Source organism: Abramis brama, assembly GCF_963993115.1.
Source record: "Abramis brama genome assembly, chromosome: 5".
In the NCBI taxonomy this organism is placed as follows: domain Eukaryota; kingdom Metazoa; phylum Chordata; class Actinopteri; order Cypriniformes; family Leuciscidae; genus Abramis; species Abramis brama.
This window is the reverse complement of record NC_139967.1, coordinates 14,513,076-14,535,348: the sequence shown is the minus strand read 5'-3', so window position 1 is coordinate 14,535,348 and position 22,273 is coordinate 14,513,076. Positions and strand designations below refer to the sequence as shown.

At 38.1% G+C, this 22,273-nt stretch overlaps 1 protein-coding gene across 6 annotated transcripts; it reads left to right on the top strand.

Moving 5' to 3' along the window:
* On the top strand, nt 1–22,202 carry map7d2a (MAP7 domain containing 2a). Of its 6 annotated transcripts, none has more exons than XM_084113918.1 (18): nt 1–422; nt 2,612–2,722; nt 3,297–3,404; nt 3,555–3,632; nt 7,221–7,384; nt 8,920–9,019; nt 10,235–10,324; nt 12,849–12,961; nt 13,714–13,829; nt 13,961–14,340; nt 14,892–15,042; nt 16,236–16,407; nt 16,619–16,723; nt 17,003–17,053; nt 17,316–17,370; nt 18,817–19,663; nt 20,135–20,394; nt 20,941–22,202. In XM_084113918.1, exons 1-17 carry the CDS (start codon nt 380–382, stop codon nt 20,391–20,393), a joined length of 2,943 nt encoding a protein of 980 aa, XP_083970044.1. In that variant the 5' UTR covers nt 1–379; the 3' UTR covers nt 20,394; nt 20,941–22,202. The 6 variants fall into 6 exon arrangements, 5 of the variants coding, with proteins under 5 accessions (XP_083970044.1, XP_083970042.1, XP_083970046.1 ...); XR_014606162.1 differs by lacking the exon at nt 10,235–10,324 and adding an exon at nt 12,423–12,548 and having other exon boundaries at nt 19–422; nt 18,817–19,728; XM_084113916.1 differs by lacking the exon at nt 10,235–10,324 and adding an exon at nt 12,423–12,548 and having other exon boundaries at nt 19–422.
* The last annotated feature ends 71 nt before the right edge of the window (nt 22,203–22,273 follow it).

The following is a 22,273-nucleotide window of genomic DNA, read 5'->3' as shown; positions in this document are numbered from 1 at the left end:
ACCGCTGTCGATGACGTCACTCAATGTTTCAGCACTACTGCGCTGTCCAGCCTCTCTAACCAGACTCTCTCCACAAACGCTATTCGGGTGTTAGTATCCCCTTTACGGGACAGCTGGTAAAAAAAAAAACTCCCGGCTGCCGCGCGAGACTAACTTTCATCTCAATCGATTCATCACTGCAAACCTAACAATCTGTGATAGCGCCACAGAGCGCATTCTGCTGAGATTGTGGAAAGCGGATCGGTTCCCGGTACCGCAGCAGCACTCCAGGAAGGGGCTGGCTATGCTTTTTCTCTTGGCCTGAATTTTTGGGGATAGCGTTTTGCTGCGTCGCTGTCCGTGACATTGCGGTTGGGAGAGCCGCTGGTGGACGACGAAGATGGCGGAGAACGCTGTCAACACCGCTGTCAGTACAACGACAGGTGAGCGACTTGAGCAAAACATTCTGTCTGTCAGTAATTCAGTAAGCGTACCTGCGGTGTTTTGTTAGCGTGGTATTGGATGAGTAGGACAATGATTCACTCAAAGATATGTTTATGCTTATCTAGCATGCATACTAGCTTACAGTGTGGCGATGAAGAACAATGACTGACGTGCCCAGTTGAATTATTTCCTTTTCAAAATGCTTCTGTCTGATCTGGCCGACAAAAACCGCTAAAGCTTCTGATTTATTACGTTTTCACATCCTAACTGGCCGTGCTCCACTTCGGAATTCTTCTTTCATTTAGTCCTATTACCTTTTGCTTTTTTCAGATTTTTTGTTTCATACAATTGCCGGTGCGACTCGCTGCAGGTCTTTATTGTTTGTATGTTTGTCATCCTCAGATGGGGCAAGTAGCTAGCCTACATTATTTTTGTACTGCGTTGTATTTTCATGGCATGGGAGGCTCTCGAAAGTTGACGGGGCGAACTCCGCCCAACACTATAAAGTCAAAACTCTGATGAGATTAGAGCCGGTAAGACTAAACCACGGCCATTTGCCAAATTAATTTAATGGAAAATCAATGAAGAGAGCAAGATAACATCCGGCTCAGGAGCTCGCTTCAGTCTAGCTGTGAGTGAATGCGTGTGATTTAAGCAGCATCTGCAGAACTGTCCCTGTTCTACTGCATGTTACTTTAATGTCCTTAACCAAATCTAAATAGTGCACTTAGTGTGTGCACTAAGTATTTTGACAGATCACTCTTAAGTTTAAGATAATTATTTAGACTTACTACTGTATATACTATGAAGTTATGTAGACTTTAAGAACTGTTCAGTGTTCACAGAAAGGTTCTTTAGGGAACCCAAAATAGTTATTCTATTGCATCGCTACGAAAAAACCCTTTCGGAACCTTTATTTTTAAGAGTTTACAACAGTTAGAGTTTTATCAGCCACATCTAAACATTTCGGTTCTATGATATAGTGTGTTATAAATATGACAGAGACCAGCTAGGAGCCGTGCAAGTAAACCTTACTCCTCTGGCCTCAAGAGGCACACTAGAGACTGAAGCTAGAGCCTGTGGTCTTTAGCACCCTTGTTAGCTCGCCCGCCTCTCATGCCGGCAACCTGGGTTCAGAGTAAGGGCAAGTAGGACCTTGAGGGGTTACATTGGTGCCGTGACCCGGATGGGAGTGAGGTTTAGGGGGGTGAGTGTAACGGAGGCCAGCTAGTAAGAGCTGTTGATAAACCTCACTCTCCTGGCCTCGAGCTAGAGGATATATATATATATAATTATTTAAAATTATTATAAAAACCCACAGTAGTTGTAGTGCTGTGTTGCTTTATTCACTGTTCTTTATGAGATTGAGCTCACACATTCTCAGTCAGCTTTATGTGCACTCTCTGATTCTTATAGCAGAGCGTGTGTGTGTGTACTGGCCTGGGAATATAGATTTGGAAGCAGAGAGAGAGAGAGAGAAAGGAAGGAGACAGAGCCAACAACGGACACCATCATGATTGAGCAATTTATTTAAAAGAACCGTCATGCAGAGGAAGGAAAGAAGATCGGAAACGGAACATAACTGAACTAAAAAGATTTCAATGCTGTCAACAAGGAAATAGAAAATAAAGTAGACAATTTAAGAACCATCAAGTTATTTTTAGAGCCCATTGTACTTTTCCGGTCACGAAATGTAATTTGGTTCTGTACTTGACTGCCTAATTTATTGATTGTCAGTGGATTGTTTATTTCAATGAATGTTGTTTATGTGTTCCCATGGGTGCAAATCTTTGTGGATAAATGATATAATGTCTGACTCTATTAAGTGTATGTGACTGTGAAATGACTGATTGTGTTTGCATTTAAAGTTTGGGAATAGATGAAGCAGAAGTAACTAGGCCACAGCTTCAGATTTATAATCTAGTCCAGAAGGAATCAATGGTCTCTTCTTTCTGCTAGACTCAGAACATAAACAAACTCTCTGTTTAGCCTACCTCAATTTGTTTAACAGTAATTCTGTAATGCTCTGTCTGCCATTTGATATACTTATATGTGTGTGTCTTTATAACTCAAGTACAATATCTCTGTTTAACAAGGCCAGCTATGTATGTCAAGGTCTTCTCAAAACTGAAGCTTGCCATTTCAATCAATTTTCACCACGATTGGTGTGTTTTCTATTTCTCTGCAGTTACTAAAGTCATGACATCACCTTTAACTCCGGAAAAGAAATCTCAAAGCAATGGCCATGCCTCACCAACTTACCAGAAAACCAACCCAGGCAGCCCTTCTATGAAACAGAGTAAGACCCTCCTACACTTTGCCCAGTAACATTAAAGTTGAAATGTTTCGTTTTTGTGATGAATCAAGTAGAGTGCAGACAAGTTTAGGTAAGCCAAACTACCAGTTTGTTCAAAAAATTGCAGACAGGGTGGTAGAGGAAAATCAGTTTGGAAGGACCTCGATCCGGAAACTGCGCTATATGTCGGCGCACTACCCACAAGGCTATTGGCACAGACGGAAATAGTCAACATTTATACAATTCTCTACTGCTATTGATGCAGAAGTTGTACACTGCACCTTTATTAAACTATTAAAGTCAGTTCTTGAATTCTCTGGGAATCAAGCCCATGACTTTGGTGTTGTAAGCGCCAGAATGCATTTATTATATTATATTATATTATATTATATTATATTATATTATATTATATTATATTATATTATTATATTATATTATATTATATTATGATTTTTGGACATATATCATATTGTTGAAAAGAGGTTGATTGCAGAATTACCAATGGCTACTAATGAACTTTCACTGACACGGTTTTCTTCTTCATCCTCCTCATCCTTTATCTTCATCCTATCTAAAGCTGATGCACTGGCCCCACCCACTGTCACAGAAAAAAAAACTCAGACCAATGGGCACGCTTCACCTTCACGACATTCGGCCAATACCAACGCATATGCAGGTAAACAATGTAAGTCCCACCTTTTCTGTTTGTGTTGAGTGGACATCTTCCAACTCACCTGACTGTTTGTCTAAAAGCACAGGCAGTGTAAAACCTGTCTAAAGAGATAAAGTGTCTATTTTCCTTTGTTTTTTATGTTTCCCTGTCACTCTGTCAAAGATTTGGAGGGTTATTTGAAGACAGATGATAGGATGAGGCTTGCCAAAGAGAGACGTGAGGAGAGGGAGAAGAGTTTGGGTAAGTGTGTCTGTTCATGTCTCTGTATGTGTGGAGGCAGTAAATTCAAATAAGTGACTCACAGGGCGATTTCAACTTTGGATGGGCCTTAATTTAAGTTTTTAATCTATGCATTTGGCAAATGCTTTTATTCAAAGCAACTTACATTGTATTGAAAGTATATATTCAGTACGTTCATGTATTTTTGGAAATTGACCCTATGATCTTGGTGTTGCTAGCACCATTCTCTACTTGCTCTACATGAATGACTAAATGGATCACAGTTTTTTTTTTTTTTTTTATCAAAATTGCAAGTGTTTGTCAGTATATATATATATATATATATTAATAGTGGTGGTGTATTAATTTGTATTTCTTTTCTTTAACGCTAGACGCAGTGCAATGCAAATATCTTGAGACAGATTTTAAAACAACTTTGAAAAACAATAAAAAAAAAACTTTAAAGCCAATTGTGAAGCTGTGTGTGAAATGGGGCACCAGCATTTGTTTTATTTAAAGGGATACTCTACCGTTTTTTCATCTTAAACTATGTTATTCACTTATCTAAGACGAGTTGATACATACCTCTCTCATCTCAGTGCGTGCACTTAATCGCTCTAGCGCGCGGTGACACTTAGCTTAGCCCAGTATATTCAGTGGTATCTAGCTAGGGTTGCCACCCGTCCCTTAAAATACGGAATCGTCCCGTATTTGAGAATAAAATAGCGCGTCCCGTTTTGAATCAATACGGGACGGGGTTTGTCCCGTATTTTCGGAGTTGTTTTCAGTGCAGCATCTCTCATGCAAATCATCCCACCGGCATTCTGTGAAGACTCGTCCTATTCTGCCCCTGATTGGGTAATACTCGCTGCTGCCATCGTTGGATTGATTTGGTTTGTTTCAGGGTCACGGCCAATCAGAGTCAGAGGAGGGCGGGTCTCTTGGCAGAGAGTCGATATGAAAGAATGGCGGAGGCTGCTCCAGATACCCCCCCCGCGTCCAGTGCTGAAACGAAAGCGGATGCAAAAGTACAGACGAGAGTGGTAGGAATCAAATACTTGGCTTGAAAGTGTCAGCGTAAATGAATATGAAGCCAATTGCACAATTTGTCAGCGAGTGTTCTCTGTTGCGCACGGTGGCTGGTCAGATGTGCGACAGCATGCCTCGGGAGAGGTCACAGAAATCAAAGCACCATCTCACAGTTCTTCATACCTCAGTCATCTCCTGAGGCAGATAGTGTAATGACCTCAATACTTTTCTGATTGATTACACATTAGAATTCATAGGCTGCCTGTTTGTTAAGAAATAATGTAAAAAATGTAAATGAATCATGTTATGATATGATTGGTTGGTAACACTTTACAATAAGGTTCATTTATTAAACATTAGGGTTAGTGTATTATTAACTAACATGAACTAACAATGAGTAATACATTTGTTACAGTATTAATCTTTGTTAATATTAGTTAATAGAAATAAAGCTGTTCATTGTTTGTTCATGTTAGTTCACAGTGCATTAACTAATATTTACAAGATTTTAATAAAGTATTAGTAAATGTGGAAATTAACATTAACAAAGATAAACAAATGCTGTATAAGTGCAGTTCATTATTAGTTAATGTTAATTAATGCAGTTAACTAATGAACCTTATTGTAAAGTGTTAACGATTTGTTTATTACGGTTAAGGTGTACAGTCAGACACATAAGCATTATTATAGAGAGATCTATTTAATAATAGAAATATAGTGCCTATGTGAGGCCAATAAACAACTTAACTAAAGTAAATGATTGCATCCTTCAATAGGCTACTGTAGAATTTTTATAATGCCCATGTTCAATCTTAATATTTTTATGAAAACATGTTTTAAGTTGTGATTTACCAGCACTGGCACGTCATCAGTACAACCCCCCAAACCACCCCCAAACCCCATACAAACCCCCCCCCCCCCCCCCCCCCCCCCCCCGCGGCAGGCGTCCCTTATTTTTCTGTATTGAAGGTGGCAACCCTATATCTAGCAGCAATGAATTTAGAAGTGACCAAACACATCAACGTTTTCCCTATTTAAAAACAGTTACACGAGTAGTTATACGACCAAGTATGGTGACACAAAATAAAACGTGGCGCTTTTCTAAGCGGGTTAAAAAGGATAACTATGATGTATGGCGTAATAGCACTTTTGGAAGTACTTCGACTGGCGCAGTAAAAAGTCACGCCTGATCCTCTTTCCACTATTGACAGAAGTGAGAGGTGAGAGTGAGTGTCACCGCGCGCTAGAGCGATTAAGTGCACGCACTGAGATGAGAGAGGTATGTATCAACTCGTCTTAGATAAGGGAATAACATAGTTTAATATGAAAAAACGGTAGAGTATCCCTTTAAGTCCAATTTTCACATTGAAAAAACCTTGATGACCATAATATTTTATCATGCTTTCATTGAAACAATTCTATCTTTTTCCCTAATGTTTTGGTTTGGAAATATATCTTTAAAGAACAGAAACTCTTTGAGTCAAATTGTTAAATGGTCTAGAAAAGTGGTTCCCTAATGGTTTGGCCATGGGACCAATATTTTCCCTAGGTCATTAAACCTCGACCCAAATTTGTAGGAATTTGAACCAGGCAAATTTATTTCTCAAAAATGGTCGACACACACAAGTGCCTTCCCACTTTACTTAACATACATATAAATTGTAAGAATAACACTGATGAATAAACATTAAAAGGTAAGGCTAATAAATAGCAGTCCTAAACTAGTTTTTGATAATACAATAAAGTAAGTTACTATGAAAGTAAGTTAGTATGATCATCAAAAATATAGAAAATAACATGAAGTGGGTCAAGGTTATTGAAGCTAGTTACACTGGTATATACACAATACTAACATGAACTGTTAATAAAACCTGCATTCAAAAATCCTTCACAGCAAACACAAGACGTACCAGTTACATAATTTATTGGTACTTTTTGGTAATTTCATAACTTGCTAATTGACAACATAACTAAACACATGCCCAAAATTTCATGTGATATACAGCGCGTGCAACTAAAGAGTGCGTGCCGCGAGCACGGTATAAAGTATGACAGGACAGAAAAGTTTGTTTTACTGAGGTAAGAGACTTTCTATTATCTAGAATAATGACACTGACCTGACATATAGCCTGACAACATTTCATACTGAATCAGGACAATGTGATTTTCTCATCTGATGGTCTAGTAGGCTGATTGGGGAGACACAGCTTTCCCTAGCGTCTCTGTGTATTAGACAGTTACAGCGGATGAATGGTTTGATATTTAATGTTGACTCCCGTCCTTTGTACAGTTGTTTGTAAGAAGTTTGTTAAGATGTATGAACTTGTCCACTACAAACCAAATCTACCTAAGGGTACAATTTAACCCATAGTAACCTGTCCTGATATCTAAACAACACAATGCTAATTGCCAAAGACGTTTGTCCAGTTTCTACATAGACCAACAATTGAAAAAATGTTGAATGTACACAAGAACATTCCCTGTGAGAAGCTGTCAGTAACGATGATGAGCTCTGAGTTGGATGGGGTTTTTTCATAACAAGCCAGAATGTAGTCAATAGTTTCTCTCGCTCTTTCTCAGCTGCACGGGAGCAAGCTATAAAGGACAAGGAGAAGCGAGCACAGCTGCAGTATGAGAAGACGGTGGAAGAGCGATGGAAGCGGCTGGACGAGCAGAGACAGAAGGAGGAGCTTCGCAGGGCAGCCGTGGAGGAGAAGAGACGACAGCAGCTAGAAGAGGAGAAGGTCAGAGATCTCTAGTCAAATCCACCAGTCCTAGGTTAATGAGTCACTGGAATTATAGATACTGTTTTTCTTTTCATTTGAGAAGGACCCAAGATAATTGTGCTCCTCTTCCCTTGACCTTTCGAATGTAATTTTCTCACTGATATGCCAGATGTCAGGACAGTATCAAACATCCCTTGTGATTCATCTCAAATAACTGTAGGACAGCTACACAGCCTGTATTGTGAATTAATTTAGGGCTGCATTGTGATTAAAACCATCTGAATTTAAGAAGAAAAAGAAAAAAAGAATCATGACTTTTTATGTTGTGTGAAATGACATTTTCAGCAAGTGCACTGTATCTATGGCAATGAATTCCTGCCTTGCCATGTAATATCAGCCACCCACAGGGCAGACACGATTCTTACACACTCATTTATCTGTTATGAGCCTGCGAGTGTTTACTGGGTGTCGTGGCTTGTGATACTTCTCCAATCAGAGGGATTTGGCCAGATCAGATCAGACTTTATTTTAATCCTTATCTCTCGCTGGGCTGTGGATTCATTATTCTTCTCAAACACGGCCTTCATCTACCACACAGTCAGCTTTCACAACTGTGTTCGTTTTGGAAAAGCGGATCCTGAAAAGGAGTGGGCAAAGAAAGAAAGAGGAACAAGGTGGCATGCGGGGGAGGTGATGATGGTCTCAACAAATGTTGCTGGAACCATTTTCATAGATGCAAAGCAAACACAAATGAAAGTGTAAATAAGATGGCTGAAACTTGCTTTCTGAATAGTCATGTGAATATTTGAGTATACGACTTCCTGATCATGTGGTGCTTATTGGCGCCCTTTCTATGGAAGGGAATGAGTTCCAATGCTAATCATTACAACCTGAAATTCTAGTAAAGAACTTAATGAGGGAAATTTAAAGTTAAGGTTATAGTTAGTATCTTAGTCGGTGATGTGCCATTCTTTAAAGATTTTTTTAAATGTTTTTGAAAGAATTTTTTTTATACTCACCAAGGCTGCATTTATTTGATCCAAAATACAGTAAAAACAGTAATTTTGTATTTTAATATATTTTAAAATGTAATTTATTCCTGTGATTTTCCAAAGCTGAATTTTCAGCATTATTACTCCAGTCTTCAGTGTCACATGATCCTTCATAAATCCTTCTAATTTGGTGATAATTCTGGTGCTCAAGAAATATTTGTAATTAATATCAGATGTACTGCATTTATAAAAAATTCTATTATTAACAGAAAGTTCAACAGAGCAGCATTTATTTGAAATAGAGATCTTTTATAACATTATAAATGTCTTTAATGTTACTATTGATCAATTTAATGCATCCTTACTGAATAAAAGTATTTGTTTCTTTCAAAAAATAAAACATTTTAGCCCAAACCTTTGAACGGTGGTGCATATGAGCACTCATATGATTCTTTCAGTGCATATATCTGTTCATAGAGTAGTTGTGCTAATATTGTTGGTGTAAATATCCATTGGTGAAGTGAGTGTCTGGTGTTTCCTGTGCTGTAACGGCACACACAGGAGCGTCTGGAGGCTCTGATGAGGAGATCACATGAGCGCAGCCTGCAGCTGGAGAACAGGAATAAACGCTGGGTATGGGGTCCCAACGGCACCGCCCAAGGTGAGTGTAATGAACACACATGACATTGGATGAAGAAAAGCAGAGACTTGGTGGAGGGGAGTGAGTAGTGATGGAGTGAGAATGGAAGGAAGGCACTACTGCAATTAAAATCTTTCATGAAATGGTGGATTGAGACCACTCATGAAAATGCCTTTATTTAGCATTTTTCTAAATTCAATTTAATTTATTATTAAAATTTCCATCTTCATTTTATGTAATGAACGTTATTTATTTATTTTTACATAGTAGTTAAATACAAGATTATTGGCTTTAAATGTTTTTTGTTACATAAACATGCATGTTTAAATTCCAGATAATGTTTTTGAGGTGACATAAAAATAAAATAAAAAAAAACTGTAAATTTTCCACAGAGCAGTTGTATGTTAAGAAGCTGTTGTGCAGCTACAGTGCAGCGTCTTTGCATTTGCATGATTTTGTCTGGGCTTCAGGACACAGTGTTACTCGAGCTGAGCTCAGGTTTCATAATTCAGCTCATCAGAGAGGAAAGACAAGCAGGCATGAGTGAATCAGCACTTTCTGGGAGCTGCGCTCTGTCCTTTTGGCTTGATTTAGATACAGGCTCATTAATTGGTTAATAAATTGGTTATTGATTTGGAGCCTTAGATTTAATCATTTAAAAAGCTAGGGAAGTTCAAAAGGAAAAATGTGTGTTTGTGCAATATTGAGGTCATTGTTGATTGTAAAATAAAATAAAATTTCAACATTATTAAATTATTTATTTATTTTAAATCGAAAAGACATCTTAAATTAAAAAGTTACATTTATTAATTTAGTGTGTGCTTTTATCCACAGTGATAATTGAACGATTCATCTTAAGACACAATCATCCTAATTCCTGTTGCTTTGTTTTTCCCTAGAAATTAAGTGTGAATGCTTATTGAGAGCACTGAGATGATTTCAGGACTTGATCATAAAAGTGTGTTCTGATTTGATGATTGCAGTGTGTATGTGTGTGTGTGTGTGTGTGAAGGACATAGGTTTTGAGTTTGAGTGTGTCTGAAGTCAGATCAGCCCTGCTCATTGTGTCTGGCTGCTATGCTTGGAGAGCGCCAGAGGATGTGGTGAAAGTGTTTAGGTGTGTGTGCTAAGGTACACACACACCAACCCAAAAACACACACTTCACCTAAGGGTGCCCAGTCTGTCCATAACGCTGTGCTGTTTCTGCTGTGCTCTGCCGTGACCCCATCGCCCAGGTGACTGGGAGAATGCCCCGCCTCCTCTCTCTGCTGCCCTCCCCCATGACCTCGCTGCCCCCTCTCCTACTGCCATCGAATCAGGCAACGGTATGAACCCTAAAGCTGGCCTTTTCTCACCACCTTCTGCCTCCTGTCCCCTCAGATTGACACCATTCTTCTAGTTTTTGGTTTCCATCCCAAAACTCTAAACCAGCCTGCTCTCCTTCCCTGGTTCCTGCTTGAGCACTTACGGGGCTAAATGGGGTAAACGCTTGCATAATATCCAAATGTGACCCAGTTGCATTTAGGTCTCAGACAAGAGACTGCCCATTAACGCTATGTAAAATTAGATCAAGAGCCAGCAAGATAAGGGGATGACAAGAGAAGGCTGCTTTCAAGTATGAGAATGTCCAAGATTTTTGTTTTGCTGAGCAATTCACATGCTGCTATACCTATTCTGAATGTACAGTGCCTTGTAAACATATTCAGGCCTTTAGCACCTTCTCTCAAACACTGAATTACAAACCCTTTATTTAAATTCAGTTTAATGTGATTTTTATTTTATTTTTAACCACTGAAAGCCAAAATTAGTTTAATTAGTGGTGCATGCTATAGCAAATACTAATGATAAAACAGGTTAAAAAAAAATCAATAATCCTATTACACTAAAGGAGGGATATGAGCCATATCTAAGGACCAGACTAACACAAATATTTAGGAAAATTGCATATAACATTTCCATTTGGAAAAAAGTTTTAAGAAAACAAATAAATGTGATACATATTTGCCAGTCATACATAAATGAAACGGTTAAGATTTTGCACTGGAAAAATCATGCCAAAGTTTAATTTTAACTATTGGCATCTAGTTGGTTTTATGAAAGAAAAGAAAAAAACATCATTTCAAAATTTATTTATTCAGATAGCTTAGAACATGATCAGTTTATAATCATGTTTATTCAGATAAAAAGTATGAATATGAATCAAATATGGCTAGCTAAGGAACAAACTATATTCACTTATAGTTAAAATATATGAGATTGAAATAAATTGAATTTATTGATGATAAATATATAAACTTGTTCATTGTGTATTTAAAACACATTCAGTTTGCATGCAAGGGTCAGAAATTGCATTGCAAATCGAATGCATAAATCTTAAATTTAGAATTTAGGCCTAAATATTTTTAAGTGTATCACACTTGGGGATGTTTTTCTTTTTTTACTTGTGTCAAAACAAAACCACATAGAAATCACCCAAAAAAATCTAGCAATTGCTGAGCAACATGCTAGCAACCACATAGCAACACCCTAGCATCATGACAGCATGTTTTGCACAGGCTTGCAATGTAAAAATACCCCTTAAGCAAATAGAGCCTCGTGAAAATCGCATCTTTCTGATAATCTGTGGCACTATTTCAATATGGTGGTAAGCTAAATCTAAATCTAAATATGAAATAAAAAACAAAACAAAACAGAAAATGGGAGAATTGTTGAATTGTGAGTCTGAATTCTTTAGCACGGCACTGTATATTTATTGTGCACTTGCTCTGCTCAGTACTTGGTTGGTGAAAGTCAAAGCAAATCTGAATGTCAGTGTGCTGCTGTGTCTTCTTGTGAGTTTTGTATGATTGTGACTATACATTTTTTACTAACAACTTCATTTGTGTGAACCAGTACTTTAATCACATCTATGGTTATTTCAGTGTTGGAAGTGTTGCGTGTGCATGTATGTCTGTACATAGGTAGTTTTTCTTCCTATTTGGATCTCAGCAGGCATGGTCACAATAGACTTAACTACACAGACACACACACACACACACACATGCACATCCATGCGTATATTTACCCTCTCAGAACCCCTAATTACCCTTCATCATCATGTTTTCTATATATCCTAATTATGTTTGTTAGAAAAGATGCAATAAACTATCTGAATTACCTTAAAACAGTAGTTCACATGAAATAGATTTTCTGCCATTAATTGTTCAACCTCATATCAAGGTCAATCTAAATCTGTGGAGCTGTATGCTTCTGTCTCTTGAACATAAAGTTTTTAATGCATGTTAAAAAAAAGAGGCTTTGGACACACCTATCCAAATACATCCCTCCATCTCTACATTCATATTAATGTTATGTCAGTCCCATCCATCCAATTCTACCTTTTTCCCTTCATTCTCTGCATTCCTCCATCCCTCTCTCTGTCAGCCCGTCATGGTCATCTGAATTCTATGGACAAACAAAAAGTGAATCGTCTCCTCACACACACACACTCCTCACTGGCTCGTTGTAACAGTGCTGCAGAGATGCATCTGTCCTGCCTGCGCTGCAAAGGTAACACACACACACACACACACACACACACACACACACACACACACACACACACACAAACACACAGACACACTCCACAACAGGTGTATTGTGTTGTGAAAGCTTGGAGCTGAATTACATCTGTGTTCATTTGTGCCACTGAATGTTTTTGTTTTCTTTGTTTCAAATAACCAAAGAGTGTGTATGTGTGTACACGTGGCTTACTAAGTGTTTAATGTCAGTTTACGCTGTGTAGACAAAAATGGTAATATTGATAGATCTATTCTGACTGAGAAATGCTCCTATGTCTCTCCCATTCAGTGCCCCCCAGTCCTCACAGGTCACCTTACCGAGGGTCACCGAGCCGCCGCAGAAACAATCCTGTGCCAGCAGAAGAGTCCATTGGAGCTGTCAGTGCCCCCAACACCCCCAAGGTCAGGAGGACATACAGTATCTGTTACAAACTCAAAAGAAGCTCACCTCTTCTGTTTTTAGCTAGTCATACTGTCCATGAATTTATTATTAAATGTCTCATTCATTAATGCAGAATTGACATTTGGTGATATTTTATCAATATTTTGTATAAATTAATCTACTGTTTTTTTAAAGACATTAATACAAGGACAATTAATTGATCAAAAGTGACAGTAAAGACAATGATTGATTGATCGAATGATTTCTGAAGGATCATTTGACACTGAAGACTGGAGTAATGATGCTGAAAATTCAGCTTTACCATCACAGGAATAAATTACATTTCAAAATATATATTCAAATAGAAAACAATTATTTGAAATTGTAGAAATATTTCATAATATTTATGTTTTTACTGATCAAATAAATGCAGCCTTGGCATGCATCTCTTTTGAGACTTCTCTCAAAAAGATTAAGAAATCTTGGAAATGTATGTCAAACCAATTTGATCTTTGAATAAAAACATCAAATTAACCAAATTAGACCTGGAGGTTATTCTGGAAAAACTTGGAGAGGAAATCAATAGTCAAGTGGGTTAAAACAGCACATTATTGGTTACTTTAAAGACTGCCCTTTTGATTTCACCAATGGAATTTTTTGATAGTGTTTGTGAAAAATGACAAAGCGAAGGAAACTGGTATGTTGGCAACTTACCCTGGTATGTGGCAGCTGTGTACCATAGAGTGCCATGTGTTATTTGTGTTTTTTGCAGAAGGAGAGATTGCGTAGAGAGAGGAGGACTGGCTCTCCGGCCACAGGTTCACCAGTGAGACGAGCGAAATCTCCTGCTGATGTTACCCAGCGCTCTGCCTCACCTGCCACACCCAAGTAACATACACACACTTATCTATATATATTATATAGGATGCTAGCAAAGTGATCTCCAATTAATTACATTTTTGTTCAGTACTCTGCTGACTATAAGTATCTGAATCAGCTGTTTGTTTGTATGGTTGAAGGTTAGTGCCTAAGAATCGTACTCAGTCACCATGTACAGTGCGGCAGTATCCACCCTCCCCTATGAAACACAGACCCGCCACACCAGTCAGTGACAACAACAGGAAGACACAAGACAAAAAAGCAGAGGACGTCAAAAGTCAGGATCCGAAGGAGGGCCCTAACGATGAAAGTTTGGATAAGGCACCAAAAATGGAGACGTCTGTTTCCGGCACACCTCCTCCAGAAAGAAGAACAATAAAGATAGAAAATCACACTAATGGGGCAAAGGAGAAGAAAAGTGTTTTGGAAAACCAACAAAAAATGAATGACAAGATGGAGACCCCTGAGAAAAACCATCACAAGTCAAACTGTAATGATGTGACTGCCAGCAAGTGTGCAGGTGGGTCTGAAACCTTTTACACAATATGACCTGCTGCTTCAGTACACTAGTGCAGACTCACTCAAGCCATTTTTTGTGGCTTTTCATATGTAGCTTATTTATAATATTTTAATGTGCTACTTTTTGTGTGTTTTGTTTTTAATTTGAGTTGCATTATGTGCTGTTTTGGCAAAATAGCCATTAATTACTACATGATTGTGTAATATATACATTTTTGGGTTAAATTTTAAGGAAAAAAATAATTATATCATGATATATACTGTTGCTGTGATATAAGATTTTGGTCATACTGGATACCACACATAGCCTCATTAGTATAAAATAATTACTATAGTATCTAAATTAGGAGTTTGCCCCTAGAAAAAGGGCCTAAAGGGATCCTGTTTTGTGGTCCCTGAGCTTTCCAAAGTTGAGTAGTTTTGGACTAGTGTCTCACTTGTTAAAACTCATTTTAACTGCAATTATATGTCTAATTTGTATTTATGCTCTTCTCATTCACAGTGGCTTTAAATTGTGAAAATGATTTTACTCTTGCTTTCACTCTCTGACAGATCCTTCACCGGTGAACTCTGCTGGCAAGGTGGTTGCTGGAACGACAGATGCTGAGGAGGCGTCTCGTCTGCTTGCAGAACGCAGGCGTCTGGCCAGACTGCTGAAGGAACAGGAGGAGAAACAACGCAGGGAACTGGAGGAGCAGGAAAAGTGTGTGTCTGTGTGACTGATGCTGTATTTGTATGTGTTCAGTGCTTGTTGAACGTGACTCAGACATTTAGGGCTCTATCATACACTTGGCGCAATGCAGCGCCAGGCGCGACGCAAGTGTTTTTTGCTAGTTTCAGCCCGACGCAGTTATCATTTTCACGTCCTGCGCTGCGTTGTTTCAAATAGCAAATGCATTTGCGCCCATGGGCGTGCTGGTCTGAAGACGAGGTGTGTTCAGACGCATTGTTGGCGCGTTGCTATTTTGAGGCAACTGAAATAGACTGTGCCATTGACCAACTGAAACCTGGTCTAAAGTCAATGGCGCAATATTTGTTTTGTTATTTAAAGAGCGCGTTAGTAATGTGTGCCTATAGATGGGCCCACAACGCGTGTACACTCTGCTTATTACACACACAGGGATGAACAGCAGCACACAAACATGCCAAATATTAAAAATAAAAGGATTACAATGTAAAAGATTATTATTGTGTACATAAAGATATGGTGGAATCCGGCTTGTCCCAGGCATAGATGGTCTGCTTGCGCGCTTTAACCTCGTGCACGAGCAGATCCATTTCTTCTCTGGAGAAGCATTCAGTCTTTCCGTTTGCAAATTCCGCCATGTAAATAGCAATCCGCCATGGTGCTAGCGTAACTGGCTTTTAAAGGGAATGAGAGATGAGACTCTGGTTGGTTTATTGCACGTTATGCCCAAAACACACCCATTACTCATTAAGAGAATTGGGACAACCCTTTTAGACCATGCGACAGGCACGCCAACCATTTTTCCCATCGTTAAACTAGCAAAAATGGATTCGGACTTGCCCTAAGTGCACTTGGGTCGCTTTAGACCATGCACTTAGATTGCCCTTATAATGAGTATGCGTTGCATAACAATGTTATCAAATGCGCTACAAATTTGTGGGGGTTTGGTATGCTTTTCAATTCAATTCAAATTTATTTATAAAGTATTTTAAAAATCACAAAGTACCAAAGTGCTAAACAATTATAAGAAACTGAAAGATATCTTATTAAAAGAGAGAATTAAAAATAAAAGAGAATTAAAAATAGTTAAATACTTTGCCAGAGTGATGTTTGAATGTCGATTGAATACAGTACAGGAGTGAGGTTTTAGTGATGCTAGAGTGACATTTCCTCCATTGTTCCATTGTTGTTCTGTGTTTGGTTTTCAGGCTTAAGAGTGAGCAACTTAAGAAGAGGCAGCTGGAGGAAAGAGCTCGACAGGAAGAGAAGACTCGTCAAGCAGAGGAGGAGAAATGTAGACAAGAGCAGCAACAGAAGAAGAGAGAGCAGGAGGAGAAAAAACAGAAAGAGAAGGAGCTCCAGGCCCAGATGGAGAAAGAGGTCAGACGATTTAGAGTGAAATGACTCTTTTCAGTCACTGGACCAAAAAGCATTTGCTTGCAGTTAGATTCCAAACTTCTGAAGAATGTAAAATCCTGTTTGCAATTGCATTTTCAAAACCAAAAACAAACATCTATCTATCTATCCATCCATCCATCCATTCATCCATCCACCCATACATAATCTTTTCAGTTGTGTCTGTGTTCAATAGAAAGAGGAGGCAGAGATTCGTACTCAGAAGGACGCTGAGCGTCAGCGGCAGGAGAGAGAACATTTCAAACAGCAGGAGGAACAGGAGAGACAACAGCGAAAAAAGGTAGTACAACCAGCAGCAAGCCACAGTAAGCAGTTTTGTAAAGATCAACTGTATACTACACAACCCAGTTAAAGAGCAGAAGCCGTAAAAGGAAATATTACACCACATAGAAATAAACTGTAAACACCAAACCTCACTGTCCATTTCATTCTAGTCGGTGAACGTGATTTCACCAAGTACAACATTTACTCCTTTCACTCTTATTTATTGTATTTTGCAATAGGAGTCAACATTAAAAAGTGCTTACATTTTCTTGATATCTGCTTAAATTCTTTGCAGAGAATAGAGGAAATAATGAAGAGAACCAGAAAGAGTGACGGCGAGATGAAGGTATCTGTGAGAAACAGTCCATCCATCAATTTGAAATTTACAACTGTTTAGCGTGACATCTAAGCTGAATACAGTATATGCACTCTACTGTAGAGCAGGAACGTGTGACTTCTAATCAGTTAGGTAAAGCATTGTACAGCTACCTACATGGGTTACCATCCAAATGGATGTGATATGAATAGCCCTTTTTCAAGTAGAGAAAGTAGAGCGGAAATGATTGCTCTGAAAGTTAAAGTAACAGAATGACCTAATATTCACACAGAGAGAGGATAGCCCAGAGCCCCTATCTCCTGTCTACCACCCTGTCTCTCCACCAGGTAGGACTCAACCCTGCTCTCTCTCACACTCACCCTCACACACCAACATTATTAAAACCTATATTAATAACTACATTTTAAATTATGATAAAAAGTGTGTGTTGTTTCTATTAGGATATCCATAGAAATGTGTTACCCATGCATGTGGTTTCCTTGTTTGGTGAATTTAGACTGGGTATATACCTAATGTGTCAGGCAGGCCTGCTGGTATTTTTCCATCACTGCAGTATCTACCGCAATGTCAGGAGAGGGCAGCAGGGGATCATATTCTCTATCATAGGTTGTGTTCAAGGTGATCTATTCAAAGACTGCACAGACTAAATTTAGTCTGCTTTGTTTTACATTGCAGGCATCTGTGTGGTTCTGTGACTTTGGTTAAAGGTTTAAAGATCCCCCCATTGAATTAATCAAGTGTCAGTAAAGATGTTTAAATTGTTACAAAAAACGTTAATTTCAAATAAATGCTGTTCATTTGAACTTTCTATTACTTAAAGAATCCAGAAAAAGTTGATCAGTTTCCACAAAAATATTAAGCAGCTGTACTGTTTTCAGCTGTGATAATAATAAAAAATGTTTCTTGAGCAGCAAATCAGCAAATTAGAACGATTTCTTTTTTTTTTACAGATAAGTACAATGCAAAATGTACAAGACAAATATAGGGCATTGTGGTACAGTTCAGAGTATGTAAAACAGAGAATAACAACAACTAAAATAAAAGTTAATAATTTTTTTTTTTTTTTATAAGCTTTTTGTTTTGTGATCTCATGTTTGAAAGGGTTTCAAAGTATATTGTGAGATCAGTATTATAAAAGGAATAAATAAACTCATATCATATATTAAAATGGAAAACAGGTATATAAAAGTTTAATATTATTTCACAATATTTCTGTTTTCGATCAAAGACTCTTTCAAAAACATTAAAAATCCTATTAAATATGTGTATTTTATGTATGTTTTTCCCCATCTCCCTTTAAAAGTGTGCCTGTGACTCTTACGGCCACAGTCATAACACAAAAGAGGGACATCATAACAAAGCTCGTTTCAATAGGGGAATTTATTATCAAATAGAAAATAAACATAATTGTGGAAGGAAAAACAATCGGGGATAACAAAAGAAAGTGCAACAGAACCGCCGCCGAAATCCTGCCGCCCAGACATGGCAATGAGGCGTCTTATATCCCTCACTCACATGGTTCACAGGTGCAGGAAATCAGTTCCTAATAAAATAAGCACACACATAACAAGAACCCTTCCGCCCCCTAAAGGACAGACAAATCATTACGCAAAACAAATCAATCAAAAATACATGCACATGTAACAATGACATTAGTTAGTATCTTGCTGGTTTACTAACATGAGATTGCTTTCCTGTCTTTTGCAGACTAATATCAGGCTAAAAATATGATTCATTATTATAATAGTCTCCAACACCTCTTTTCTTCTCAGGTGGTAACCATTCAGGTGCTGAGGTCAAACCTCAGGATAACATCATGCAGACAACCTCTGTCCATGGCCAGACTTACAAACTGGAGAGTGAAGGGAAAAGACCAGAGAATGGCTGTACGAATAAACAGATGAAGTCATGCTCAAATCCCTCCTTGAACGACCAAGTAAACATCAACCATACTGCAGTGAAAACAGAAGAGAAAGGAAAGGTAAGTGAAGAAAATGCCAAGACTATTAGACAAAAGAGTGAACCGGTGAAGACCCAAAGTTTACAAGTGAAAGAAGAGGTAAAGCGAGAAGACACATACACATCCACAGCAACGGTGCAGGTAACCCCGCTGAAGAACTCGCCTGAAAACACAGTAGCAAATATTACGAGTGTGTTGACTACAGACAGCAAACCCAAAGTTTCCACCCAAGTGAAAGTACCTGCAAATATGCCCACTCGCAGCTTACAGGAAAACAGCCTGACCAGTGGAAAAAGCCAAACTATCACTCAGTTGGCCAAACAGGAGGCCAGTAACCAAGTGAAAACATCTGTAACTGTGCAAATGAATGGACAGGCCACAGCTCAGGGACCCAAGAAGGATATCACTGTGAAGAAATCAGACATCCCTCATGCCAATGGACAGGGGACCTCAACGGTAACTGTCCCACAAGCAAAGACTCTCACTCAGGCTGGTGGACATATGATAACACAGGTGAAATCAAAGGATGGAGAGAAAGACCACCCGCCCTCTTCCTTGACCCCATTGCCAGAGTCAAAACCGCCTCTGCCTCTTATATATCTGGACACTTTGGAAGGGAAGAGTGGAGCGGCAGATGAAGTGCAGTACATGGAGGTTAGGTGAGTTTGACACAATTACTGTGTCAACAAACCCTGTACACTGGACTGCCCTATACACTGACCAGGTAGGAACTGCATCACAGTAAAACAAAAGGTTAAAAAATGAGAAAGAATAGAATAATGTATGTCCACTTTGTGATTTTTATTTACACGTAATAATACTGAATCTGAAGCAGCCTAAAAAAACAAAACAGCAAACACATGTAAATAAAACAGACAAGCAGACAGGAGATGCATATTACACAATACGTTATTTATGTTATGTGAAATGTGAAAATATCATTTGTGATATGTGAACACTTTTTTTTTTATAGTTGATATCTTTGGTATCCATTTATTTGTTTCTGCTTTTTTACATACAGCTGACATTATTCTGACTAAAACATCTGGGGGTATGAAGCACCTCAAATTTACTGGGAACATAGTCGTCTAATTATTTTTTTTTTTTATGTTTATTTTGTGTGTTCTCAGCCCCGTCTCGAAGGAGGAGTTAATCTCCATCCCAGAATTTTCCCCACTGAACTCTCCCCAGCAGAATGGAATGAGTAACATGCGTGCTCTGGAGGACCTGTTGGATCTGACGGGGCAATTAGCTTATCCCAGACTGTCTCCTGCTGCCAGCCTGGGCGACTTCAACAAGAATCTTATAGAAGGGGTCTGTAGCCCTGGATCTGACTCTAAACTCATCCCTAACAACCCATCAGCCTCTGACAAACACCATGTACAATAAGGTACAAAATCGGTTAAAATAATTTGTGTACTCATGCATACAAATAGACTGTAAGCAAGAACAGATATTCAGTACCATATTATATATAAAAAATGACAATAAAAACAGTAATATTGTGAAATATTATTACAATTGAAATGAACCATTTTCTAATTTAAAATATATTTATTTTGATGGACAGCTAAATTTTCAGCATCATTACTTCAGTTTCAGTGTCACATGATCCTTCAGAATCCTTATCAATATTGAAAACAGTTGTGCTGCTTAATATTTTTGTGGAAATTGTGATGCATTTTTTCTTCTGGATTTTTTGATGAATAGAAAGTTAAATAGAACAGCATTTATTTGACATTATAAAAGTTATCACTGTCACTTTTGATCAATTTAAAGCAATCTTGCTGAATAGTTTCTTTCTTTAAAAAAAAAACAAATGTTGCTGACCCAAAACATAAATCATTTTTTCACGATTTTAGAGATTGACCAGTTCCAATATTTTCATGTAGATACACCCTTATAAACATGATATATTATTCTGCTCATTTAACAGGTAACGGGACAGACTACATTGGTGCATCTGACTGCAAAGGGATAATTGCTCATCACTTTCAACAGAACAGGAAAGAGTGGAAATGAAGATGCAAAGAAGGGAGAAACTGCTGGGCATGAGTGTGAAATTCGTCTAGTTTCAATGTTGTCCTCGTTAAAAATGATGTCCTTCTGCCTTTAATCTTTACAGCACAAAAACCAAGTGTATTGAAGCCCTGGTTCAGTATTACGTACAGAATTTAACTCAAGCTTGAAGTGTTCACTAGATATGCGTGTTGTGTGTATGTTTATATACAGATTTGGATGGCCACAATTGCTGGTAAGAGGGTTTGGACAATACTTTGAAGGTATCTTGGTCTCTCAGGCCAGAGTTCAACATTTTCCAATAACATTGTCATCACTGGATAGAGACAGAACACTGATTGGTTACTCATACATTTTAGGCATCATAAATGTATGAAGTAATAAATAGTGTGTAATATTAACTCTTTGTAGTTAGACATACTTGATAAAATGTTTCTTTGTCAGTCGACTCTTTCTCATTGGTAACAGTATTATTATGAAATGTTTTGTTGAGTAATTGCTGTATATTTTAAGCTCAACTAACATCTCCTGCATTGCATCGCATAACCTGCATTGTATTGAACCCCCAGTTTGCTATTGAATGCTTATAACACAGGACATTAGTACATTAGACAAATATGACCATCGACAAATGCAGCATGTATATAAAAAAGTAAAGGCAGTAGGCCCATTTTAAAGCCCTAGTTTACCAGTAATGAACTCAATATTAGTGTCAGATTCTTCCTCCGGTGTCATCACTGTGCTTAACAATGTAGTTTCAGTTCTTTTGACAAATGTAAACCAGTTATATTGGAGTCCTGACTTTATTCCTTGACATCGAAAAAAACAAAGTGTTGTGGTCCAAACCAAAAAAACATTGGTGTGCTTTTACTTGCCTAAACACTTCAATAGACTATGGGTATTTCAGGTATACATGTCTGGAGTGGGTGGGTATGAGAGTTAACAGCTTTGTTGTTTAATTGTTCTATATAGTGTGGATGCACAGAAAAAAGCTTACTTGAAAAACTGTATGATTAGCCTGCAGGGAACTTCTAAACTTCTCCAAGTGTCTCCTCTTCAATCTCTAAATACAGTACAGCAGTGACTTCAAGTTGTGATTACTGTAGATGATGTGCATGGTGGCATGAGCATCAAGCCATAATTATATGCCTAGAAACCAATAAACTGTCTTTACCAGGTCATGTGTCTCCTAAGATGTTTTTTTTTTTTTTTTTGTTCTATTATTCAATATATTTTAAGCCCAAGAATGA